A 27,942-nucleotide genomic window follows, 5' to 3' on the forward strand; every position below is an offset into this window, starting at 1 on the left:
GTACGTTTTTCTTTGCCCTTATGACATTTCATTGTTAATCGTATTCAGACTGTATTTTTAATTAAATATTTTGTTATGAGAAGTTTATATCACTTGTTCGTGACATAAAGTCGTTATCTTCCTTTTAGTTTATTTCTACCATTGTGCACAAATGGTTTTAATATTGGTAAAGATCGCCATCACACGTGGTGTAGCGGCTACGGCCTTGTGCTAGCGGTAGCAACATTGATAGTATGACAGTCTGGACGGTGCTAAAACTGCAACATTCATGCTCAATAGGCGCTGCTAAGGGCTGGTGTGGTATCCCGTGTATGAACCGTTGATGAGTTCTCTATTATCACAGGTATGATTTGTGCACTGTATTTTATTTTTGTTATGTCTTTTGTATTTTTGTACTTTTGTACTATAAGATGTTTGCCGCGGTAGCCGTTAGATAGCTACATGTTATTATTATTTGGCGCCACACTCGGTGTGAGTGTGTCGCTCTGTTTATATTGTCACCACCCTCACGCACGCCTTCGGCCTTTGCAAAAGTTAACGGTAGGAGGAGGCGCTGCTAAGGGCTGGTGTGGTATCCCGTGTATGCACCGTTGATGAGTTCTCTATTGTCACAGGTGGAGTAATAAAGTGCCTTTGAAGGGGATTCAGCGCGTCGATCTTGTCATTATCCAAAACAGACAAAACGCAGATTAGACCTCGCTACACAAGGCGCCGACCAGCTCGTCAGGAGCATTTAGTGGTTAGGTGTCGTGCTCAGGGACACTTCGACACAGCCCGGGCGGGGGATCGAACCGGCAACCCTCCGACTGCTAGACGACTGCTCTTATTGCCTGAACCATGTCGCCCCTTTCAATGACAGGACAAATACGCAGAACGTCTGCCTCTCTAAACTGACAGTACACTGGCACGCAAATCACACACGTCGGGGAGAGTGGGGTAAGTAGTTCAAACACTGTTTATTTCTCCAAAACAAAGGCACTACCTCAGAAATTGAATGGCCATTTTGTGTGACTTCATGTTCTGAGGTCAACTTCCTGTTTACAGATTTACCGGGTTCCTGTTTACAGGGTCACAGGGGGGCTGGAGCCCATCCCAGCATACATTGGGCGAAAGGCAGGAATACACCCTGGACAGGTCAACTTCCTGTTTACATGTGGTCACACTGACCTGAGCTGAGGACAATTTTCTTATTTTTCACCTTCAAAATAAGTGTCGAGGAGAGAATAAGGTGTCTTTGTTATTATTTGTTTCTCCTGGCAAGAGTGTCTGGTGATCTTGTGATTATATTTGTATAATGTATGAATTATGACATTAAAGGTGATTGATATTGCAAAATATTCATCACAAGACAAGACAAGTTGCCCCAAACCCAAACGGACATGTGTGCTAATGTCGCTTGATCTTTGCTTAAGGTAACACTGCAGCTGAAGAGACACTTTATTCTCTCCTCTACGCAGTACAATTTAAATGTTTTACTTTTGAAGTAAAATAAAAAAATCTGATCTCAGGTTACGTTAGTCTGACTTTCACATGAGACAGGAAGTTGACCTCATGCATGGGGTTACACAAACATGCTTGCTGAACGGTTTCATTTTCTTTTCCGTATAAAAAAGCAGTGCATCCGCCAGCAACGTGTGTTCTCGTCTTTAGAGCGACTTGCCTCCCAAACCCTCTGGGCTGTACGGAAAATGGCTGCCTCTGAGGAAACGACTCAGCCAATCTGCAGGAAACACAAGGCTCCCTTGTGCCTGTACTGTGTGGAGATGGAAGAACTGGCCTGTGAAAAGTGCAAAGAGGCTTTTGCACACAAAAAATATCGCTTCTGGACGGTTCAGCAGGCTGCTGAAGAACGCAGGGTACAGCATTTTGTTTTGTTTGTGCAGTTAGTTTGTTCACTTTATCGCTTATAATTAGAAAAAGGTAGATTAGTTAACTAGTATCATTTTACTGTCACTTCAGCTGTTTTATATGAGTAAATGAAGTTTACTGATTGAGAAGTTAGTCGAGACAAATATGAATGATTGATCAATCTGTAATGCTTAGGTTAGTTATTGGTAAGCGTCTGTACAAAATTAATGGATGATAAAGCTATTTGTTACTTAAGAGCAAGTTTCAGTGACATTAGAGAGAGGATGTCTGCAAAATTAGGTCATGCGAAAGTGATGGTGCAAATATTAATGAATGATCATGAAGTTGCCTTTCTTTTGCATTTGAGCCTTTCTATTTTTCAAGAAGTGGTCAGGTGGTTGTGTCCCCCGCAATGTTGAAATGAAACCTCTCTTTCAATTCATTTCATTGAAACAAAAACTTGCACTTACAATGACTATTGCACTTACGATGACTATTGTTTTTCGTTGCAACTGCTCTACATATGTGTTTTGCTATTTATGGATTAGATGCTTTTCACTAGCTGAAGAATATATGTTCACTTGTAAATTGTGTTGGATTAAAAGCATCTGCTAAATGACTAAAATGTAAATGTGGGGTTTTGTTGCTTCCTTCATTAAGGCCATTGGAGACGAGCCTGTCAGAGCCTGTAATTTAGTGCTGAAAGCCAGCAGCCCTCCAGGACTGAAATTAGGTGACCGGACTGTAGAAATGTGCACATAATACGGTGTTTAACTGTCTTATATGTTTGTTTACTGCAATTTAGCTATTTTGTAGCATCATGAAAAAGTTGTGTAGGCCCTAATGTGCTGTAAAGTTGAATCTCGTAAGCCTTTATTTTACACATTTAATTGTACAAGAACCTGCGATGGACTGGCGACCTGTCCAGGGTGTTTTCCTGCCTTTTGCCCAATGTATGCTGGGATAGGCTCCAGCCCGGATAAGCGGGTTAGGATAATGAATGAATGAATGAATTGTACAAGAACTGACCATATGTTTGAGATTCCTTTTCTCAAAAGCAGTGTTATTGCGGCTGACTCACCTGATACACATAATATATCTGTGAATATGAGCAGAAATTAAGAATAACATTTTAAATGAAGTCATTTCCTTACACTGTATATACTCAGCGAGCACTTTATTAGGTAGATCTGTACACCAGCTTTCATTCATTCATTCATTCATTATCCTAACCAGCTTATCCTGAACAGGGTCACAGGTGGGCTGGAGCCTATCCCTGCATACATTGGGCGAAAGGCAGGAATATACCCTGGACAGGTCACCAGTCCATCGCAGGGCACACAGACCATTCCGGAGTACCCGGAGGAAACCCACACAAACAAGGGGAAAACATGCAAACTCCACACAGAGAGGCCAACAGGGATTCGAACCCAGGACCTCCATGGTGTGAGGCAGCAGTGCTACCCACTGCACCATCTGTGTTACCTTGAACAGCAGCTTGTTAATGCAAATATTTAATCAGCTAGCCATGTGGCAGCAACTAAATTCATAAAAGCATGCAGACGTGGTCAAGAGGTTCAGCTGTTTTTCAGACCAAATCTCCTGGGAGATCACGCACAAGAGTCTCTAGTGTTTGCAGAGGACGGTGCTAAAAACTAAAAACATCCAGTGAGCAGCAGTTCTGAGGGCAAAAACACATTCTTAATGAGAGAGGTCAGAGGAGAATGGCCAGACTGGTTGAAGCTGACTGAAAGGTGACAGTAACGCAAATAACTGCAGTTATCCTTCAAGCTTCTAAGTCGATAGGTTGCACCAGCAGAAGACCCATAAGTCTACACTGGGTGGGCTGTAGTGTAGTGGTTAAGGTAAATGACTGGGACCCGCAAGGTCGGTGGTTCTAATCCCGGTGTAGCCACAATAAAATCCACACACCCATTGGGCCCTTGAGCAAGGCCCTTAACCCTGCTTTGCTCCAGGGGAGGATTGTCTCCTGCTTAGTCTAATCAACTGTATGTCGCTCTGGATAAGAGCGTCTGCTAAAATGCCAATAATGTAATGTAAAAGTCTAAAACATAAGTTTTATAAATACCTAATAAAGTGCTCACTGCGTATTTATAATATTACAATACATGTAAAACTTTTTTTTTCCTCAGTAATTGTTTCTGTAATGTATGGAATGTGCAGGTGTAGTTCCAGATTTACAAGTAAATATGTTTCAAATCCGCAAGTCATTGTAACTTTAACAAACTGTTTTTTAAAATTTGTTACAGTATATTGATTGATTAACTTTCGTTAAGTTTCAAATAAATGTATAGTATACATGTATACAAATTACATCAAAAGATTAACTCCCAGATTATGCCCAGAACATAAGTGGACATGTTAAAACAATTTGATGACGCCCATTGAGTTTCATTTTTCTATAAGTGAGAATCATACCGGAAACGAAACTTATGGCAGTCATCAGCCTCGTGGCTCATTCAAGGGGTTCACAAAAAAATGAAACTTGATCGTTTATCTGAGATGTGATGAATTTTCGAGATTGGACCACTTTTTTAGACGCAGTTCACCATGATAATAATGGACCTTTACGGACCTTTAAAACACTATGCAAAACAATTGAGACTCGCGCCTAACTGGCATTATGAAATGTAGTTTTTCGATTGTAAATTTTCGGCGGATTCATTACCAGAAATTAAAAGGTCTGTCGACGTCCATTGTATCACGCCGAACTGCGAATGTAATAATGTATCAAATGTATTTTAAAAAAGTATTGACAAATAACAAAAAATTACAAATAATATTTACAACAACAACAACACCATTACTAACACCACCAATAATAATGATGATAACAATAATCTTAATCAACATCATCATCCTCTTATGATGCGTTCATCTATGTTAGAGACATGCAAAAACTATGCTGAAAACATTTGTAGCCCATTTGTAGAAAGTTTGCTTGTAACCCACAAGGTTGCAGAAGCTTGCAGGTTCAATGCAATGTCATGCAGAATGACTGGTTTTATACTAACACAGAGAGCACCACTAGGGGGAATTGAAAGACTAGTGAAAACATTTACAATGTACAATAGGTAAGATTTTTGTGTTAAAACATTGTTACAAGGCCATTGTAAATTGTAACGCATCATCAGTCTAAGTGGATCGGCTACAGCAGCAGAAGACCAATAACTCTACAAAATATGTTGAATAAATACCTAATAAAGTGCACACTGAGTGTATATATATATATTTAAAAATGTGTTTTTATTGTTGATAGTATAAGACATATGTAGATTATGTATGTTTCCTTGCCACAGCTGCCCTGGGGGTTTAGGCCAGGCTTTTCTGTGAAGTGTTTTGTGACGACCGTTTGGGAAATGTGCTGTATTTTCATTGACTGAATGACAAACAAGTAATAGAAATGACTTTGTTTTTTTTGGCTTAAAGTAATTCCAAAATAAACAGTATGAATATTAATGCATACATTCCAACACTGTAATAGAGAAAAGATAATGTGCAGTGAAATAAATGTTTTAAAAAAAAGAAACTCCTACGTTCACAGGTTCTTCGAGTGCCCTCTCTCCCAGCGCACAGGGAAAGAGACTCATTGCACTCTGACAATCCCTGACAATCCCGTGTAGAGTACGTCCAGGCAACCAGCTTTCTGCCCGGAAGGGACATTGATTGTGTGGATGGTGGTCTCCATGCTCTTGGTCTTCCTCTCCGTTTTCCACTCTTCATGCACACTCCACGCACTCCCTTCAGCCTTATTGCTTCCATTTCAAGGAATATCAAGCATCTCTCTCTCTCTCTCTCTCTCGCTCTCTCTCTCTCTCACTCTCTCTCTTCTTCTCTATATCAATTCAATTCAATATGCTTTACAGACAAAAAAACAGCAAATCTAAATCTAGAAGGGGGAAGAAAAAAACAGCAGGCAATAGACTATCGAGAGAAGTTTTTTTTTTAACTATAATTATATTTTAAAATTAAGTTGAACAGGTAAAACATTGTATCTTTTATCTCTCTCTTTCTCTCTCTCCCCTTCCTTTCCATCTCCCACAGACCACTTCTCTATCTTTCGCTGGGTCCATCTTTACAGAAAACTCTTTTCCAAAGACGTCCCCATTTATAAGTGGTAAGGAAACTGAAAACACCAGTGTAGGTTGCTTAGACGGGAATCAGCTGTGTCTGCTGTGTATATCTTTCCAAAACCGGTAAATACCATATTTAAGCATATTAAAACATATTACAAGAGCAGATATAATGGCTATGGAAACCAATGGTGAAAACCTGATGATGGCGTTGATGTCAGCCTTCATCAAGCACCTTGGTACCTGTTGTCTGTCCATCTACCAGTCTGTCCATGGAAACACCGTCACCTGTGACTTGTCTGCTTCCAGGTGGTCCTCACAATTTCTCGGGAGAAACTGCTGAAAAAGGTGGAGGGACATGAGGAAGCTCACAGAGTCTTCACTGACATGACCAAGCATCTGAAGGTACAGTTTTCAGCTTACATCGGCGATGGGGAACGTTCCTGGAGCGCTGCATGTTTTTCCGAATTTAGTACCAACTTGCGTTCTTAATTTCTTTAACTACTGTATATCTTTAATGTGACATTTAGGGTGCTGTCATTCATAAGCTCATAACAGTTGAAGGATGGCTGATGTTTTCCTAAATTACTCCTAGAGCCCAGATTTTCCTCCCTTAGGGGCTCAGGGTCATTCCATAATGAAATTGGATTATCTGGAAAAATAACCGCTCTATGGAGGGAAAACAGGTTACCCTGAAACCACCTCAACAATCTCACAAAAGCGTCACAGTCCACAAGCAACCAGCCCTCCCAAACAGCAGGGGGCAGGATTGCCATTGCGCCCCCTCAATCTCCCACACCCTCAATTGCCACCATTGGTGTCAGTCAACGACAGATCTACAGAGCTACATATCTACAAATGCGCCGGTAAAATGCATCTGCTGTTTTCTGTTGCAGAGCCAGGCCCAGCAGACGGAGAGAGAAATAAAAGACGAGTTTGAGAAACTCCAACGGTTTCTGCGGAAGGAAGAGGAGGCCAGGATCGCCGTGCTGAAGGAGGAAGAGGAGCAGAAGAGTGGGATGCTGAAGGAGAGGATTGAGAAGATAACGATGGAGATGTCCTTCATCTCAAACACAATCAGCACCATAGAGAAGGAACTGGAAGCAGAGGCCATCTCCTTCCTGCAGGCATGTATAATGAGAAAGAGATTGCCTGAGTCTGAGGTGGGATTTGAAACCCAGCCTCTCACTCAACCAAAGATTTGACGAAATCATCTAAATGCTAAATGGCAAATGGCAGGCAGTACAATTGATGCTTCTCCATTCATCCACACACTAACAGCAATTGGCTGCCATGCAAGGCCCCGACCAGCTCATCAGGAGCATTTGGGGCTCAGGTGTCTTGTTCAGGGACACTTTGACACAGCCCAGGCGGGGGATCGAACCAGCAACCCTCTGACTACCAGACAACTGCTCTTAATGCCTGAGCCATATCACCCCCCACCTCTATCCAAGGGCGATGCCATTCTTTTGAATTTGAGGGTTTTTCATCAGGGAGCGTTGTCGCGGTAACCTTCAATGAGCCAGCCGAGCTAACCCTGCTACATTATTACAGTACTTTCTGTGATTTACTTTTTTGTCTATCGGTATTTTTAGTTTGGCTAGGTAAGCAGTGTCTGACTAGTTAAGTTTGGTCACTTTTGCTTTGTTTGTTTATTTGTTGGTTTAAAAAAATAGGCCCTGGTCCTTATCGTTGTTTTACAGGTAGCAGTTGAAATTGTACTTCCCTCTAGGGTCTTTCAGCACACTTATCCCTGGTTATGGGTTTTCACTTTGTTGTATGTCGCTCTGGATAAGAGCGTCTGCCAAATACCATTAATGTAATGTACTGTACTGTACTGTACTGTAATTTAATGGCATTCGGCAGACGCTCTTATTCAGAGCGCCGTACAGTTGATTAGACTAAGCAGGAGACAATCCTCCCCTGGAGCAATGCATTTACCTTAACCACTACGCTACAGGCCGCCCACGTGGTGCTTCACATGGCTGCTACACATGGCTAAATTATTAACAGCGCTTACAATAATGTTTCACCAATATTACGAGTATTGCATTTCTAAAATATATTTTAATGTTTTCATAACCTATTTCTTTGGCAGAACTACAAGAACACAATTGACAAGTATGTGTATTTACTTCCCTGATTCTCAGTTCTTTCTGTGCCCTCTGTCTTTCTCTCCTTTTTCTCAATTCACCCTCTCTTTTCATTTGTTCCACACTTTTTTTTTCTTCACACTTACTGCAGTTCATTTTCTCCCTTTCTCCCTCGTCCCTCCTCTTTGTCCCCCCTCCTACATTCCAGCCCCTCGTCAATGTAAGCACAAACACACACACACACACACACACACTCACACACACACAAACACACACACACGTATTGACCTGAAACAATTCAACAAAGTCATGCAAGTACTCGAAAAATTTGACCTCAAAGAAAGATATCTGATGGTGAACATTCAAAATCCAGATTTAAAACACTTTTAAAAATCTGTCACCAGTAACACTTTTAAAAAAACATCACAGTAACACAGACTGTGTCCTAACTCTTTCAGAACACGGCAGTCCATGCAGGATCAACAAAGCCAGCCTGGTGCATCCAACCTTTGGACCCAATTCATTGAGCTGATGAAACCTCCATTACCAGGCCAGGTAAACAAGGGCACATAGGGGACGGAGAGCAGGGTCTGTTGTGACACGGGGGTCCATTGTTACCCAATGTTTTTTGCCCGATCAGAGACAAGCCAGCCAGATGTAAATCACATTGCACACGTCCTCTTTCAACGGAACAGTTTCATGTCATTTTCGTGCTCAAAAAACACCGCGTAACAATTGACACCATGTCACAACAGACCCCGCTCTCCCCTACTCTAATTGAAAGAGCTTGGTAATACTGAATCGGCAACTGTACATACACTGCAAAGTTGGAAGAACTGAAAATTTGAATGTGACAATTTGTTTACTATTTTTTTCTAGGTCCATTCTGATACAGTGCAAAGGTAAAGCCTGTTCCTTCTTAAAATATATATTTTTTTCTGTGAGACTAAAAGACAAGCTGAGCATTGACCGCAGTGTGTGTCTGCAGGATGTGCGAACCACCTCAGGAACCCGACCTCATTACTGGAGCCCTGATTGATGTGGCCAAACACCTGGGCAATCTCAAGTTCAGGGTCTGGGAGAAGATGCAGGGGGCTGTTCAGTACAGTGAGTACTAGTTAGTAGAGGGGGTGCTTATGGTGGTTAAGATGTTACATTGTAAAGGCTAATTACATGTTATGTGCTATATTCATGTTAATTATTTGTGGCACCTTGGGGTGCATTTTTTACATTATTCTGCCTAGTTCTGACAGCATTGCTTCAGCAGAGTCAGGTTGCTTGTTTTGTGGGCACCAACACATACTGTTACAGGCTCATATGTACAGTATAAAACGTGTAAAAGTACATATAGTGTACTTACGTGTGTAAAATAAAATACACTCTCTTGTAATTTCATGGCTTCTCACATTAGGACAAAAATAATACTATCAAGGAAGTCCTGGGGAAAGTCTGCCGGAGCCCAGTTCTGACTGCTGTTACGGCCTAACCTCTCTCCCACTACCATGGGGAACACCATAGACCGTAACATAAACTAATGCCACGAAGTGAAATCTCACAATTGAGAGAAATATTTCAACTAGAATCAAAAAGCGAAAAACGAAATTGTCATGATTAAGTTGGCTGGATGGTCCAGCCACAAAACAAAGGCCAGCTGTGTCCAAACACACACACACACACACACACACACACACACACAAAATGCATCCATAACTTGTGAGAACAAAAAGGAATGAGTCTTCGCAAGTTAACTCCTCTACTCTGACCTAACCTGCTGAAGGAGCCGTGGTGGTGCAACAGGCTAAGGTGCAGTGGACTTGCGGTTGCAGTTTGTTGCAGTTGCCAAAGCCGAATTTGGCCGGTTCTCGTGGAGCGGCATAATTGGTTCACTGCTCCAGGGGAGGGACATGGCAGGGTTTGTAGGGATCGCCGCATACAGCGCCCCGGAGTGCCTCGGAGTAACGCTCTAACTGAGACGAGACGGCTTGGAGGAGGCGTGTCACTCTCAGGGTCACAAGATCCTACTGGGGTCGTAGGCGGTGTGTCCCCAGCTAGCACTAATTGGATCAGACAAAGAGATAAAAAGATAGCATGTCTGGTCATCTGCCAACTACAAAAGAAGCACACTCATAAAAAATAAAAAAAACACTTGCCATAAAAGTTTAAAACACAGTGCTTTGTCTCTCTCTGTCCAGCTCCTGTTATTCTGGACCCCAACACTGCTACTCCATGTCTCTCTCTCTCTGGGGAACTGACCAATATGAAGTTCTGTACAGACAACCCTCAGCTCCCCGACAACCCAGAGAGGTTCACCTTCGGAGCCCAAATTTTGGGGTCCAAGGGCTTCACCTCCGGGATACACCGGTGGGACGTGGAGGTGGGGGACAACTCCAACTGGGTGGTGGGAGTGGCCACGGGATCCATTGAGAGGAAAAAAGAAACCCATAGGATTTTAGCCTTGTGCTATATGAATGGTCACTACCATACCACTGGAATGGAGGTCATTTCAGTGCAAAATAAGCCACGTAGGGTGCGGGTGAAGCTGAATTGGGATGATGGAATCGTGACAATCTCCGACCCAGCCTGTTCTGGCCCCATCACTGCCATGAACTTCCATCACAGCGAGGGGCTGTTTCCATATTTCCAGAGTTTGTGCAAGGAAGACCCTCTGCAGATCTCTCCAGAGAAGGTCAGCATCAGTGTCGGAGCTCCAAAGCAAGAGCAGGAGAAAGAAAAAGGTAGTTTCTGGAATTTTTCATTGCTTTCAGCATAAAAATCTGCGTTCAACTTTTAAATATGTGATTAGAATGGTTTAAACTGAACTCTCCATTGCTGATATAACAATCAATTTAGAAAAACATTTTTTAAAACCTACGCTTCAAAGGGCTCGAAACCAAAAAACTAAAAGTGTCAGCACTCATACTGCCCACACCAGGAGGATGTAGTATTTGTTTTCCTTACATACGTATGTAACATGGAAATCAGCTGTGCAGCTGTTTAGTGTGCTACCAGTGTTCCATACAAAATTGTATTATTTTCCTGTTTAGAAATTGGAAAATGTATATATATATTATTATTATTATTATTGTCATGAATACAATAAAAATGTGTCTGTTTATGCTCTTTAATAATAATTAGTTTCATGTTTCATATTTCATAATCAGGTTTTCTAAAGGGTGGATTAAAAAAAAAAAGTTTACTGTTTACTGTCTACTGTTCTGAGAAATATGTGAGGTTCCGTATTTCCTGTACCTGAATTCCCTGGCTGTGGATTGCTTAATATTAATGGTCTAAATGCATGACTGAATGAGTTGAATGTGGAATTTGTGAATTATCAGATGCCTACAAGATGTCTTCTGTGAATTTAAAGTGAGATGCATGGATGAAGGCTTAGGGTAAAATGTCTGCATGTAATTATTCTGAATAAAAGACATACATTTGAGGATGGACTTCCCTCTTTTTGTATATTTCTATTGGACTACAGAAGTTGACTGGATATTGTTTTAAATTGTGAATGAGAATTTATTTTAACTGCCAAACAGATAAAGAACATTCTCCAGGTTGTCGGGGTAAAACAGAATAAAATAAAGAGAATACTACACCAACACCAGGGTTCACTAACAGATACAAACCACTGTAGTTTGTGTAAGACTCAAGAACAGATATAGCCAGATTAGACAAACTTTCTGGCTGAAGTTACTGAGGGAGTCAGAGTGGAGTTACCCTGGGAGTCAGTGTGGAGTTACTCTGGGAGTCAGTATGGAGTATCTCAGGAAGTTAGTGTGGAGTTACTCAGCACTGGCTCAAACATTAAATCTTTACATGCAAGTAAAAATAATAATATTAATATTTTATTTGTGAAGCACATTTCCCATGTTCAAAGCAGTACGTGTACAGTATAACATATTAAAAATACAAAACACAACCTAAATGGAAAGAATAAAATAAGAGTAAAGCAATAAATACAGTATCAACAAGGAACCAGAAGAGAAGCATAACCCCTACACAACCAGAAGAGCATAATATACAGTGGGAGCAATAATTATTTGATCCCTTGCTGATTTTGTAGGTTTGCCCACTTACAAAGAAGGGAACTGTGTAGAATTTTAATCATAGGTACATCTTAACATTGAGAGACAGAATATCACAAAATAATCCACAATAACAACATAAAATACATTTTATAAATTTAATATCATATTTCCACATGAAATAAGTATTTGATCCATAGAACAATAACTTCATACTTGGTGGAGAAACCTTTGTTGGCAAGCACAGAGGTCAGACGTTGGTTGTAGTTTTTCACCAGGTTTGCACAGATCTTGAGGGATTTTGGTCCACTCCTCTTTGCAGATCCTCTCCAAATCCTTAAGGTTCCAAGGCTGTCGCTTGGCAACTCGAAGTTTCAGCTCCACAGATTTTCGATGGGATTTAGGTCTGGAGACTGGCTAGACCACTCCAAGACCTTAATATGCTTCGTTCTGAGCCACTCCTTTGTTGCCTTGGCCGTATGTTTTGGGTCATTGTCATGTTGGAAAACCCATCCACGACCCATTTTCAGTGCTCTCACCAAAATTTCCTGGTACATGGCCCCATTCATCCTCCCCTCGATACGGTGAAGTCGTCCTGTCCCCTTAGCTGAGAAACACCCCCAAAGGTTTCCACCTCCATGCTTCACAGTGGGGATGGTGTTCTTGGGGTTGTACTCAGCATTTCTCTTCCTCCAAACACGGTGAGTTGAGTTGATGCCAAATAGCTCTATTTTGGCCTCATCTGACAACAAGCCTCCCAAGCCTCCTCTGGATCATCCAGGTGTTCTTAGGCAAAATTCAGACGGGCCTGTACATGTGCCTTCTTCAGCAGAGGAACCTTGCGCGTGCAGCAGGATTTTAATCCTTCACGGTGTAGTGTGTTACTGATGGTTCTCTTCGTGACTGTGGTCCCAACCGCCTTCAGGTCTTTAACAAGCTCCTCCTGTGTAGTACTGGGCTGATCCCTGACCTTTCTCATGATCATTGATATCCCACGAGGCGAGATGTTGTGTGGAGCCCCAGACCGAGGGAGATTGGCGGTGACTTTGTGTTTCTTCCATTTTCTAATAATTGCTCCAACAGTTGTTAACTTCTCACCAAGCAGCTTGCTTATTTTCTTGTAGCCCATCCCAGGCTTGTGCAGGTCTACAATTTTGTCCCTGATGTGCTTAGACAGCTCCTTTGTCTTGCCCATGGTGGAAACGTTGGAATCTGATTGATTGTGTGGACAGGTGTCTTTTATACAGCTACATAACGATGTAACGAGTTGACACAGGTGTTTTGGGTAATGAGTTGCGATTAGGAGTGCTTCTTAATGGAAAACTAACTGGTCTGTGGGAGCCAGAATTATTGCTGATTGGTAGGGGATCAAATACTTATTTCATGCAAAAATACGATAATAAATTTATAAAATGTATATGATGTTGTTATTGTGGATTATTTTGTGATATTCTGTCTCTCAATGTTAAAATGTACCTATGATTAAAATTCTACACAGTTCCATTCTTTGTAAGTGGGCAAACCTACAAAATCAGCAAGGGATCAAATAATTATTGCTCCCACTGTATATGACAACCAATGTTACAGACTTGTATAGTTCTTAACTGTGTTTTTAAAGAGCGTGTGGAGTTAGAAGCTCTCATTCCAGAGCCTGGTGCTGCAGTTCTAAATGCCCTGTCACCCATAGAATGGAGTTTGTTAGAGGGTAGAGCAGAACTGGAGGAGTGAAGACCAAGTAGAGCCTTGTAGGTCAGTAAAAGGATGAGATAGGAAGCCAGTGGAGGCTTTGCGCTACAGGGGATATGTGCTCACTCGCATGTATGTGGGAAAGAACTTTAGTTACTGAGTTCAGGACCCTTTGGAGATGTGAGAGTAAATTGGAGGGGACATCTATCAGCAGAGAATTGCAGTAGTCCAGATGCGGTGTAATGAAAGCATGGACTGGCTTCTCTGCATCAGGGAGGGACAGAAATAGGTGGATACAAGTGATGTTACAGAGGTGGAAGAACGATGATTTGATTGATGCGAGCTTTAACCCTCTGGGGTCGAGAGCTTCCCTGACGATGCTGACAATATCAGATTAGCCTTCCTTTTTATTTGGATGATTAACTTTGTGAGATTTTACTATACGGATGTGAGTTTCGTTCAGTGCGAACCGCAGCCAATCTCATTCGCATTGAAAGAAGGTGATAATTATTCTCTGACAGGGGAGGGGCAATGCCATGTGTGAGAACACCTACTGTAAAGCAAGATAAAATGATGGGGAAGCATAGGCAATTTAATTATTTTAAAGTAAACATTTTTCATCACAGAACATATTTCATTACGGAAAATGGCATGAATGACTGGACTTCAGGTTTCGCATGCCATGTGGGAGAGCAAAGATGAAGAAGACGCGAACACTGAAGCCGACATGGACGAAGAGAGGCGTCATTTCCAACAGCGAAAGGCTCCAGCTGAGGATGAACTTCATGAGTAAAGTACATTTCTTGCGTGTCCACTGCAACTTCTCCAGCTTTGTTTGAATATTCAGTAATTTGAATATTCGTTTGAATATTTTGTGCGTTTGTAAATTCCCACACTCTAACCATTGCATCTCAAAATAATACACACATGATGTGTAGTGGCATAGCCAGGATTCTTAAACTGGGTGTCCTCTTACAATCGATATTAGCATGCTGTACCTATGTCCGGGGTAATCGCAAAAAAAAACTTTGCTAAACAGACTGCAAGAGCAAGTGTATTTCTTATGATCATATTGGTAAATACGTGTGCTGCATTGTAACTTCTCTCTGTGTTTTCTCTCTTATTGTAAGTTTCCACTTTGTTTTTAATTCATGAACGATTCTAACCATTACATCTGAAGATAATACCTTTGCGTTTTTGTTTTAGACTTAGGCTAGTTGGTAAAGAGGCATCTTTGTTTGTAGGCTATATGATTTAACTCTGTCACAGTTTTCATTTTATTTTCAGAGATGAAGATGTGGAAAAAACACCAAGTACACCACAAGCTGAGGATAAACTCACAGAAGGTACCCAAGGAATCTGTTTGTGAATGGCATCTTCATTGTATGTAGTTTGTGTGGTGATTTCAATAAATTCCTGAATCAAAAAATGGTATCTGTTTCTGTCTTCTAAATTACTCACTGAGTATTGCTTTGTGGAAAGGCTTTGTCTTAGAGGTAGGCCAGGTGTGAAAAGCCTACATACCTTGCAGGACTGCATACCACATAAATATTAATTGAAGAAAGGCTATAAGCCCTCAGTGCCACATTTCAGTTATCCAAAGATTTAGTTACAATTGGTTAGTGTGTGTTTTTACAGCATTCCTGTACGTGTTCAAAACTACGGTTTACAATTTACTACCAACATATGATTTCGACCTACTTAATGTTGCCATATTATTGTAGCTGAGTTTGTGCTGAAAACAAAGATATGAACCACTTTGTAATCACTGTATATAAAGATTAAAATGACACAAATGTCAGAGCATGGTGCAGTCACAATTGTTTGTCATTTTGCCCTCAGAAGAAAGAGCAGAGTCAAAAAGAGGATTCCAAGATCCCAGGCGGCCAAAATTCCTCATTAAAGGACTGTTATATGTTATCAGTTCAAGAAGCTGTTCTCCATCCAGCATTTGATCTCTGCCAGGTAGATGGTAAACTGAAGATAGATTTGTGTGTCATCAGCATGAAAAAGTAGTAGGCAAGACATAAATGCAGAACAGTGAACCCAGCATAAAACCTTGAGGCACACCCTGAGTGACTGTGAGATCACCTAGAGATCCTTTAGTATTTTCACCCAAACATGTGACTAACCAAAAACTGCAATTGTATAATTGTAATGTTGAGCCGTGGCATGATAACAAGTTTAACCTGTTGGGTTATGTAAAACTCCCAGCAGTACACACAGGTTATGGATTGCTGGAGGAATGCCATACTGGGTGTTATCTTGTAAGGACTTTATATTTATTACTCATCCACAGTGAGTCACCTTTTACTTTAAAGTGACTGTACTTTAGCATTACGGCACTTACAAACAAGTAGTCAGGACTTTGTGATGCCATGGATGAAGATGCATTCTGCCCTGTGTGTGAAGATGTGGCTTCTGACTTGGTGCCCCTGTCGTGTGGGCACAGACCGTGCAAAAACTGTCTGACGCAACACTGGAGACAGAGGAATGACCAGGTCTGCCCGCTATGTTGGATGTTCGATGAGCCTCTTCCAGACTTACCACGAGACAGAGTACCGGCAAACCAAATCTGTGATCAACACGGTTATCCCCTAAGTGGGTACTGTCTGAAGGACAAGGAGCTGGTTTGTCAGACCTGTCAGCTGGGTAGCAAACACAACGGACATGAGTTTTGCCCAGTGGAGCAAGCAGCAGAGGAACGCAAGGTAGGCTACCACACATTTCAGTAATCTGGGTGTTTGAAGTCCAGTACATCGGCTGATTCAAAACATAAATAGCAATGTTGACACAACACAAAACAAAGAAAGCAAAACGTTAAACCCCATGTGTGTAAAATGTTTTATACACCTTGTTAAATATATTTGTAATGTAAAGGGGATAACAGTTTGAGAAGAGAGAGTGCCCAAATCAAGACAAAATAAATAACAAAAAGTCTTTACCCTTCCGCCTCATGGTTTCCGGCCAAAAATAAAACTAACACTAAACTAAAATAAAGAAGGCAAAAGAAAGAAAAACCGAGCGTGAAACGGGTGCGTGGGGGGTTTCGACCCAAAACGCACGACTCCGAAACAATGGTGTAGTTAAGTCCCGTCAGGGCTTTATTTGGGGAAATCCAGAGAGCATGGTCAAAAAACAAGCAATGTTCGTACACGTAATATCCAGCCAAAAAAAAACAAAGTGCAGTACCGAGGGAGAAGGCAGTCTTGTAATCGGTACACCATGCAAGAAGTCCGGTAGCCAGGAAAGCTGTCAGCGGGGCAGAAGTACAGGCGGGCGGTAGGCAGGCTCAGGGTCGATGACAGTGTCAAGAACAAAGTCTGCTCCGCAGGGCAAAGGTACAAAAATAGCAGGCAAATCGTGGTACAGGCAGGCAATGGTCAACAAAACAGAAGTCAATAATCTTTGGTCGGTAAACAGGCTTGGATCATAACGGGTAAACAATGGCTTGGTATAACTGCTCAAACAATGCACGGACAAACAGGAGGCAAACAATTTCGCACAGACATGACATGAAACTCAGCTTATTTGCAGGTGTAGACAATTAGTTTGAGAACAGCAAGAGAATGGAAATCAGGTGTGGAGGATTGACAAGTTAACAAGGTAATTAGTAATCCTTAGTAATAAACCTATCCTGCCCTAGCATTAGTAAATGACATGCACAAGAAACGCAAGGTCACATGAACACATGATTAGAATGATAGTATTACCCAATCCTGATCTAGCATTAGTAGATTTAGTAAATTGTAAAACCCCACAGCTAACCCAATGACGGAATTTAGCGGGGGCCGAAGGGGGTTTTGCGTGCTTGTCCTCCTGGCGTTGCTGGGAGAACATCCATCCATCCATCCATTATCTTAACCCGCTTATCCTGAACAGGGTCGCAGGGGGGCTGGAGCCTATCTCAGCATACATTGGGCGAAAGGCAGGAATACACCCTGGACAGGTCGCCAGTCCATCGCAGGGCACACACACCATTCACTCACACACTCATACCTACGGGCAATTTAGACTCTCCAATCAGCCTGACCTGCATGTCTTTGGACTGTGGGAGGAAACCGGAGTACCCGGAGGAAACCCACGCAGATACGGGGAGAACATGCAAACTCCACACAGAGAGGTCCCGGCCGACGGGGATTCGTACCCAGGACCTCCTTGCTGTGAGGCGGCAGTGCTACCCACTGCACCATCCGTGCCGCCTGGGAGAACATTAGTTGGGTTAATTCATTATTATCCTCCGTACAAGAACAGAGCACAATTATGTTTAAGAATATACTGGGTACGTTGCCATGGGTCGGATATGGATTGACCTGCCCCCTATCCCGCTTATAGCTGGCCAGAAACGGATCAGTACAATTCTTAATATTCTCCGTTCTCAAACGGGGCCGTATTGTACGCTTAGTGGTTACTATAGTTTTACTCGTTTATCTGACTCCATTTAAAATATAATTTAGAAATTTGGGTTTGCAACTTATACGGACCTCGGGAGTGATTACATTCGACTTGTACCTGCGCCACCATTACTCAATAGATGCTCCCGGGATTAACATTACTGCTGAAATCTCAGTTCGGTGGAGATCTCAGAGGCTGCGGGTCCAGTCAACACAATACATGCAAACCTGCCATGATAGTTGCGAGCCCAGGTTGGCGTAGCATTAACTGGGCTCCTTAGAGCTAATTTGGCTGGAACCAGCGCCGTAACGCCCAAGGGTTCCCTTCGCACCAAATCACAAGAGCCGTGCGTCACCCGACCCTTTAAGGGACAGAAATTGCTGGCTGCACAGCTTAGAACTACCACAGGTGTACCGCCCCGCCGATCGGTCAGCCTCGGCCACCATTTCCCCCTGAGTATTCAGTTGTAACTTAGGCTGAAAAGGTACAAGATGAATTAGAGTCATGGAGATCACGCAAGTTCCAAACAAAATAGTTTATTCGCAGACAGGTAGGTTATTAGCTTTAGAATATCACAATCAAGTATAAAATACACAAATTAAGAATAGAGATGGAGTAAATAATCATACCTAGCCTGCTTGGACTACACACAAACACAGAGTATAGAATATGCCGTGTGGAAGTCGAATACGATCTTCTTGATACTTACATACACGTACAATATGTGGTGTGGGAAGTCGAATACGATCTTCCCAGATTGGTCTGTCTCCCTTGCTTTTATGCGAAATCATACGTTTGGAACCAGGCGGCAGTGCCATAAATCAACCTGGAGGGGTGGTCAAATCTTGAATTTAGACCCCCACCGTTGGGGGTTGTTGAGTACGGAAAATGAGATGATTACCAAGAGAGGACGTGTAGGTTTGGTATGAAATGTATCTCATCCGATTCCTTGATTTTATCAGATCACATCCATACCAAACAGATTACCCTTGTTTTATTATGTTGCAGTTATCATGAAACTTCCCTCCTGATTATCCATTTTACATGCAATTCCTGTTACCATTACATAAGACTTAATGCAATAATACAAGGATCACATGGGCAATGTTTTCAAGGTGTTACCGGGTCTATTTACTATCTTAATAGCAGTTTTGAATATTTAATCTAGGAGAACAGTCACCGGTGTAATGGCAGCAGTGCCCAAATGAGGGCACTGTGGCATTGTCCGGAGTCTTCCCCCTTGGAAGTGACCAGGTATGGGGTCACAGCGAGGTCACCAATGTTCGGGAGGATTCTTTTCCCATGACCCAACTGGCCTTGGCCCACTCATACATCTTAACTCCCCAACAGGTAGTCTAAACAACATTGAAACCCCAGCTCTCAGGCCCCTCACAAATGGCAGCCCTTCCTGACCTTAACCACTATGCTACAGGTCGCCCCATCATATCTATGAATGCTGTAGTTGGGAGTTTTCATGATAACTGCATTATGCTTTGTGCCTCTCATGGTAATATACCTTTTGGATAAACCTGATTTGGGTGAATGAAAGGAAAGGAGACATCCCAGACTGTTTGGTTTCTTCTCCTTATCTCCGAAATCCAGGCCTTAGTTCTTGACCCTAAAAGTGAGTCACCCATCTATAATTTACAGCCAGGCCCACCAGGCAGGGGGCTAAAACACATGGCTTCTACAGAGACAGCTTTTGCCCAGTTTCCCCTCGGCTCCTGAATGGTTATGATATCAACGGTAGACTGTTACAAAAACTAGACCATTACACCAGTCGCACTGAACCAATCAGAATAACACCAAACATCACTATATTCTGACCTGGGATTATCATGAAACATCTTTATACCATCTCCAATATTCCTGTTCTGGAATGTGAGAAAAGCGGGCCCCCAGGGCCCAAGAAGGCACCTCTAAGAATCCTTCTCTAGCTCTCCCCCACAGGCATGTGTGCCAACGGTGGGGGCTAACAATGTATGCTCCAGGAGGGGGAAGTCAGCAAGCTGACCAGCGCATGAGACCAAATGTTACTTATGACTGGCTTACAGATAGACAAGGGAAATGGAAACAATTAGGGTGTGAGTGACAGAAAGGGAGAGAAAAAGCAGGAATGCAAGGTTTGCAGAAAGACACGAAAACGTGTATGCTAAATCAATGACAACATAACATGGAACATAAATTGTGACATAACCAGTTAGCAAAACAATGACAATAAACTATATAACATGACAAGGCAAGACTAACAATTAAATCGTAACAACTAAACCTGAAACATGACATGAAACCTAAAAACGAGGTGAGACTAGACTAACATAATACGTGACATGATAACATAACCAAGCATGAAACGTGACAGAGCGACTGCTTTCCAGCTCACTGCTGGCTGCTTTTCCAGCCGGCCAGCTCCACCACTTTTCAGTGGCGTCTTCTTCCCAAATGATCCCGACTAACTCAAGAATAAACAAAGTGCCACAAAAACAACCACCAAACTGGTGCTCTGGAGGGCTCTCCCGGTCTCGGCCCCGTACTGTGGAAACGGAAATAGAAAGCATGTCATAAGTAACAAACCATAGGATAACTTCTAATAAGTTAACCATAAACAAATATTCATTTTTTTTCCCCAAATATATTGGTATTAACTAATGTAGTTGTTGAAATGAATCACAAATACTTTAACAAGCCTGTACAGATTAATACAGTTAACGGTTACAAATTACATTACGTAATCCCAATTAACATAACATTGTGAAGTGATACTTGGATTTTGTAATTTAATTATTTTCATTATCTTTAACACTAAGCTTATATTCCAAAAATGAAATCAATACATGCGTTATGTATGGCACGGAGGACCCAAAAGCAGACCATGAGATAATCCAAAAACGTTGTTCAAACGTCAGTCCAAGATCAGAGCCAAGAGATCAAGAGACAATGCCCAACTCAGAATGCAAATGAAGTCGGGGTGTCCCGGTGGCGCAGCCAGTAGAGCACTGACCGCATGGTCATTGCGAGCCGCGACGTCGGCGGTTCGAATCTGACCGTCTGACATTTGTCACATGTCTTCCCCTCTCTCTTGCTCCCATTCTTCCTGTCTCTATACTATATACTGTCCAATAAAGCTGAAAAAGGCCTAAAAAATCTTTAAAAAAAAAAAAGAATGCAAATGAAGTCAAAAAAACAAAACAAGTCAGAATCCAGGGAGTCAGAAAAACGAAGGAACAAAAAGGGCTGAGGCAAACATCGGAGTCGAGAAGGCAAAGCAAATAATCAAAAACCAGAGAAACAGATGGGCAACCAAAACAAGATGGCAAACTCAAAATCCAAACCAAAGGGGTGCCATAAGACTTCAATAATCAGGCACACTTGAATCTCGGCACTGAAAATGATCAACGTTCTGACGACGAACATTGCGGAGACTGAGGTTTAAATACATGAGGGAAGGTGACAATCTAGGCGGGGCTTGGGAGAAAGGTGGGCTAAACAAAGAGACAACAGGAGGGAAACATAATAGGGTAATGATACAGTAACAGGGGGAGATGAAAATGCGGACTGGATGCACGTAAACACACACGTAAAACATACGGCTCCGGATTTAGGAGTAGACATTTGCATAGATTGAAGATGTAGTGATAGTCAGAGACAGGTGCGAACACTTAGCTGAAACTAAGCAAGTAATCAGGGATAGCAAAGGGAGGCGGAGTTATAGAACAGTGCGGAAAACTAAGAGATTAAGTTAGTGAGTTAGTTACATGATTAATCTAAACTACCCAATAAAAGTGACTGTTAGTTTGTTAGTTAGACAGACAGTAAGTGTATTAATCGGATTAGTACTGTAAAATATCTAAATTAGAAGTAGTTAGTAAGAATAGTGCTTTCCAACATTTAACTATCGAGAGAAGCAGATGGGATAAGTAAGGAATGCGAGGCTGGAAGAAATGTTCTGGAAACTACCGAAACCACCCGAATAGTGAAACACGCATACAGGGGAGTGACTCAGAACATTCAGACACAGATGTCACAGTGGATCACGAATACAATAACTGTAATGGGCAACAATAACCAGACATGGCTGAATAGGAATACCTAAGAAGAATGAACATGAGACGGGTGCGTGGGGGTTGGACCCAACATGCACGACTCAGAAACAATAGTTAAATAAAGTCCCGTTAGGGCTTTATTCGGGACGAGTCCCAGGAGCGTAGTAAACACAAGCAAAGTCCATACACGAAGATCCAGCCAAACAAATATAAAACAAACAAAAAGCACGGTGCCGAGGGAAGAGGCAATCTCGTAGTCGGTAGACGTGCAGGGAGGTCCGGTAGCAGGAGAGCTGTCAGCGGGGCAGATGAACAGGCGGACGGCAGGCAGAGGCGTAGTCGTGGGCGAAGCAGGAGTCGAAACCATGAAACAATCAGCGGGGCAAAAGTACAAAAACGGTAGGCGAGGACGTAGTCCAAAAACAAACGATGGTCACAAAACAGAAATCAATAAACTATGGTCGGTAAACAGGCTTGGATCGTAATGTGTAATCAAAACAGTAAATGCTCAAGAGTTGCGTGGAAAACAGAGGCAGACAATTTCGCAGTGAACAGTAGCGCGACTGGGCTATAAATGCGGGTGTAGACAGGTGTAGACCATTAGTTAGAGCGTAGCAAGGAAATGGAAAACAGGTGCGATGGATGACAAGTTTAACAAGGAGATTAGTAGTCGTTAGTAATAAACCTATCCTGCCCTAGCATTAGTAAATTAGTAAATGACATGCACGAGAAACGTAAGGTAACATGAACACATGATTAGTTTGTTTGTCTCTACCCAATCCTGATCTAGCGTTAGTAGTTTTAGTAAATAGACAAATGGAAACAATTAGGGAGTGAATGACAGAAAGAGAGAGAGAGAGAGAGAGAGAGAGAGAGAGAGAGAGAAAAGGCGGAACGCAAGGTTTGCGGAAAAACATGTAAAAGTGTATGCATAAACCATGACCAGTTAACGTAACAATAAACACAAATCAAAACATGACACAAAGCGAAACTAAGACGATAATCACTCAACATAACAAAGTAATATAATCCTACGAAAACATAACTAGACATGACAAGAAAATAAATCGTAACAAGACATAACTAAACATGACAAGAAAATAAATCGTAACGAAACATAACTAAACAACATGACGAACCTAGACTAACATAATACATGATAAGACAATACAAGACTAATACAAAATGAATAAACATAAAACATGGCGAGACAGACCTGAAACGTGACAGAACAATAATAATAACACAAAAGCAGATCTAATTATTTAGATCTCATGATGGCCTACTTTTCTGGCATTGATATGTCTTTGGTTCTCATGTTGAGATACTCCAAATAAAAATATCACACCTAGGATCAAGTCCAGACATTTTTCTTGTGCATGAACTGATTATGCAACAGCACATAGTTGGTCAAGAAACATCTGAGAAACACTGTCCAATCCCCTAGAATTGGAGGGGAGGAATTAAATTGTATTAAATTGTAAATACCCCGATTAGAGCTGACAGTCAACACTTCAACTCCATACTCATTGTTTCATTTCAAATCTAATGTAGTGGTGTACAGACCCAAAACTACAAAACTGTCACTGTGCAAAGACTCACAGACTGCACTGTTTATTTACCAGCAGCCCATTAGAGCCAACCAATTAAAATAGCGATTTCTGCACATCTACCCTTGTTAAGTGAGTGTACTTGTTGCCTGTCTGTCTATTCGTGTTTCCATCCATCAAAAGGCCAGGGCCTCTGGTTTGTGTCATTCCAGTCTATCCTCAGAATCTCTATGGAGACCCTGGTGAGGAAGCTGAATGGTCATAAAAAAGCTTGCGTGACCTTAAATGAGATGGCTCAGCATGTTGAGGTACGATGTATCTTCTATGTTCCAGTCAGATCTACAAAATAATTGGCATGCCCTTAGGCAAAGACCCCTGAAAAAAAGCAGTTTTCCATTTTTTGTTCCAGAGGCAGGCCCAGCACACAGAGAGAGAGATAAAAAACGAATTTGAGAAACTCCAGCGGTTCCTGTGGGTGGAAAAGGAGGCCAGGATTGCCGCGCTGAAGAAGGAAGAGAAGCAAAAGAGTCAGCTGCTGAAAGGGAAGATTGAGAAGATAACTAAATTGATATCTGCTGTTCCAGACGCAATCAGCACTATAGAGCAGGAGCTGGAAGCTGAAGACATTTCCTTCCTGCAGGCATGAATACATTAATATCAGTGCAATCTGACAGCAATATTTCACAAATTTTTACTGTAAATCAAAAATATTTTGATATGTGATATATACAAGAATTAAGATCATTAACATTAACTCATCGTTTGAGTTAATAAACTATACAAAATGTGAATTGTTTTTAATTAACATTTTTAATTACTGTATTTTTTATTTATTTCAGAACTATTTGAACACAATTAAAAGGTAAGTGTATTCACTTTTCTCACCTTCATTTCCCTCTTCTCTTCTTTGTTCATTGTTTTTTGTTTTCCACACACTCATATGCGAAACAACAATGAACATACCAGAGGTATCCTGATGAAAATAATGGAAGTAATAAAATCATTGAATTTTTTTTTAAAGATGATCTTTTATCAATCATGGCAAATTAAAGAGCTTTAAAAAACCATCAATAATGCACAAAGTAAATCAAACACCCAAGCTGCACTGATGTGGTTATTCCCTCAGAACCGGGAATTCCCTGCGGAATCCCCATGGAATGTTCTTCAGCATTGTGACCCAGTCAATTCATCAGTTGAAGTCCTTCTTCTCAACACCTGACCAGGTAAAACATCATCTTGTTTTTTTTTTTGTCAAACATATAACCCCCTGCTGTTCCAGGTTGCAACCGGTACGATTCTCTGTTAGTACTACAAAGCTGTAAAAACAAGTGGCTGGTTGTATAGAAAATATATTCAAGCATGAATTCCTTTATTCATTCTGGATTCAAATTCCAAATTATAATATTTCAGTATAAATTGAAAGGTGAGAAACAGTTTCATACACAATATAAACATTAGCAAGACTGTTTCTTGTTTTCTAGATCCATAATGCGACAGTGACAAGGTAAGATCCATCTCTCCTTTCTATTGCACTAATTCCCAAACTTAACATTGAGGCAGCACTAACCAACACTAATATTTACACAGGATCTACAGCACACCACTGGAACCTGAGCCAATCACAAACGGTTTGATTGATGTGGCCAAACACCTGGGCAATCTCAAGTACAGAGTCTGGAAGAAGATGCTGGGGACTCTTCAGTACAGTGAGTACAAGATATTAAATGGTGTGGTTATGTATTATCACATTGTGTATTCATGCTGAATATACACTCACTGAGCACTGAGGAACATTTTTACTTTGTTACACCTGCTTCATGCGATTATCTAATTAGCCAATTGTGCGGCAGCAGTGCAATGCGTACGGGTCAGGAGCTTCAGTTAATGTTTACATCAACCATCAGGATGGGGAAAAAATGTGATCTAAGTGACTTCAACTGCTGATCTTTCACACACACTAGTCTCAAGAGTTTGCAAATAATGGTTCAAAAAACCCAGTGAGCAGCAGTTCTGCAGACAGAAATGCCTTGTTAATGAGAGACTTCAGAGGGGAATGTACAGACTGGTCAAAGCTGACAAGAAGGTAACAGTAACACAAATAACCATACATTAGTGGTATGCAGAAGAGCATCTCTGAACACACAACACATCATAACTGTAAGTGGATAGGCTACAGCAACAGAAGTCTAAAAAATAAGTCTAATAAATACCTCATAAAGTGCTCACTGAGTGTATATTAAGTAACATTTTTCCCAGCAATACTGCGGGGTCCCATATGGTTTGATGACGTATCAGCCTTAATTTTCTCGTCCTCTCTTTGAGAATTGATACACAGCGACATGAAAACGTATTTGCCCCCTGCCTGATTTTGTCTATTCATGCAGATTTGTCACACTGATCTTCAGACAAAAGCCTGGAACCATTCAGTGTGTCAAATAATATAAGGGAACCAGGAAGGGGATAAACACCTTTTCACAATTAAAGCAGGAGTCTGTGATCAGCACCGCCCACTTCAACCATGTACAGTACAGGATTAAAGCAGGAGTCCAGTCCGGATCAGCACTGACCGCTGCGACAACATACAGGATTCAGGAGAGTGCAGAGTAGTACCAGTAGTGGTTTGCTCTCTCTCTCTCTCTCTCTCTCTCTCTCTCTCTCTCTCTCTCTCTCTCTTTCTCTCTCTCTCTCTCTCTCTCTCTCTCTCTCTCTCTCTCTCTCTCTCTCTCTCTCTCTCCAGCTCCTGTGACTCTGGACCCCAACACTGCTGCTCCATGTCTCTCTCTGTCTGAGGGACTGACCAGTATGAAGTTCTGTACGGACAACCCTCAGCTCCCCGACAACCCGGAGAGGGTCACCTTCGGAGCCGAGATTTTGGGGTCCCAGTGCTTCACCTCCGGGAGACACCAGTGGGTCGTGGAGGTGGGGGACAACTCCAACTGGGCGGTGGGAGTGGCCAAACAGTCTATCCTGAGGAAGGACCAAACCATTCAGGGTCAAGAGGTGGAGAGAACGGCGGGAATTTCAGCCCTGAAGTTTAGGAACGGTCGCTATGCAACCAAAATGGGGCCCGTCTCAGTGCAAAGTAAGCTACGGAGGGTGCAGGTGGACCTGGACTGGGGCAGTGGAAACGTGACCTTCCATGACTCATTCAGTAACCGCCACATTGCTACCATCAAATCAAAATTTACAGAGCCGGTGGTCCCATATTTCTACAGCTCCTGCGAGGAGCACCCCCTGCAGGTCGCTCCAGAGAAGGTCAGCATCACTGTTGGGGCTCCAAAGAAAAATAGATTTTTTATTTTTCTTTCTCTTATTCTTATCTTTTTTCTGACCTTTTGTTGCCTGACCATCATACAAAAAAATCTTGAACTACGGAATGGCTGTTCGGGCTGTTTTGTTGATTTTTGGAATGATGCTCATGCTTTCACAGTTTCATCCTCATAGGAATGGATAGAGGAAAATTTGTTACATTATTACATTATTGGCATTTGGCAGACACTCTTATCCAGAGCGACATACAGTTGATTAGACTAAGCAGGAGACAATCCTCCCCTGGAGCAATGCAGGGTTAAGGGCCTTGCTCAAGGGCCCAATGGCTGTGCGGATCTTATTGTGGCTACACTGGGATTCGAACCACCAACCTTGCCTGTCCCAGTCATTTACCTTCAGATGTCTTGTTTAGAAACAGTGTACTTCACCAAAATTACATTATTTTCCTGTTAATGAATCGGATGACCATGAATGCAATAAAAAAAAATTGCTTAGGGCCTTTACTAATTTCAGTGGCAATCTTTCAAATTGTATGTTCAGGCTTTCTATAAGTCAAATGTTTTAACCACACTCTGCTCTCCCAATGTGTAGTATTATACTGGCTAGAAAATTATTCATACATTTCGTTGACTTAATGGAAAAAATCCCTTATATCCTTTAACTGAATTCCCTGGCTGCGGATTGCTTAATTTTAGTGGTCTAAATGTGTGACCAAATTAGAATGAGTTTAATGTTGAATTTGTGAATTAACTAAGAACCAGATGCCTACAAGATGTCTTCTGCGATTTTTTCTATATTTGTAATTAAATATCGTTCTTGTTGACTGCTTGGAAAAACCTTGTGTTTCACAAATGGAAGAATGCTTATCATATTTTTTGACAAATGTCACTTATTTACAGTGCAGTCCACAAATATTTGGACAGTGACACATCTTT

General features: G+C 41.8%; 1 protein-coding gene across 3 annotated transcripts; it reads left to right on the top strand.

Moving 5' to 3' along the window:
- The first annotated feature begins 1,621 nt into the window (after window positions 1-1,621).
- Window positions 1,622-27,830, top strand: LOC133122177 (E3 ubiquitin-protein ligase TRIM35-like). 3 transcript variants are annotated; one of them, XM_061231985.1, is made up of 9 exons: window positions 1,793-1,856; window positions 5,914-5,986; window positions 6,252-6,347; window positions 6,839-7,069; window positions 8,041-8,063; window positions 8,494-8,590; window positions 8,915-8,937; window positions 9,024-9,142; window positions 26,475-27,830. In XM_061231985.1, exons 3-9 carry the CDS (start codon window positions 6,330-6,332, stop codon window positions 27,179-27,181), a joined length of 1,218 nt encoding a protein of 405 aa, XP_061087969.1. In that variant the 5' UTR covers window positions 1,793-1,856; window positions 5,914-5,986; window positions 6,252-6,329; the 3' UTR covers window positions 27,182-27,830. The 3 variants fall into 3 exon arrangements, with proteins under 3 accessions (XP_061087968.1, XP_061087969.1, XP_061087967.1); XM_061231984.1 differs by lacking the exon at window positions 5,914-5,986 and having other exon boundaries at window positions 1,622-1,856; XM_061231983.1 differs by lacking the exons at window positions 1,793-1,856; window positions 5,914-5,986; window positions 6,252-6,347; ... (3 more) ...; window positions 8,915-8,937; window positions 9,024-9,142 and adding exons at window positions 16,117-16,460; window positions 23,950-24,045; window positions 24,147-24,377; ... (2 more) ...; window positions 25,219-25,241; window positions 25,325-25,443.
- Window positions 27,831-27,942: the final 112 nt, after the last annotated feature.

This window comes from Conger conger, chromosome 2 (assembly GCF_963514075.1).
Source record: "Conger conger chromosome 2, fConCon1.1, whole genome shotgun sequence".
In the NCBI taxonomy this organism is placed as follows: domain Eukaryota; kingdom Metazoa; phylum Chordata; class Actinopteri; order Anguilliformes; family Congridae; genus Conger; species Conger conger.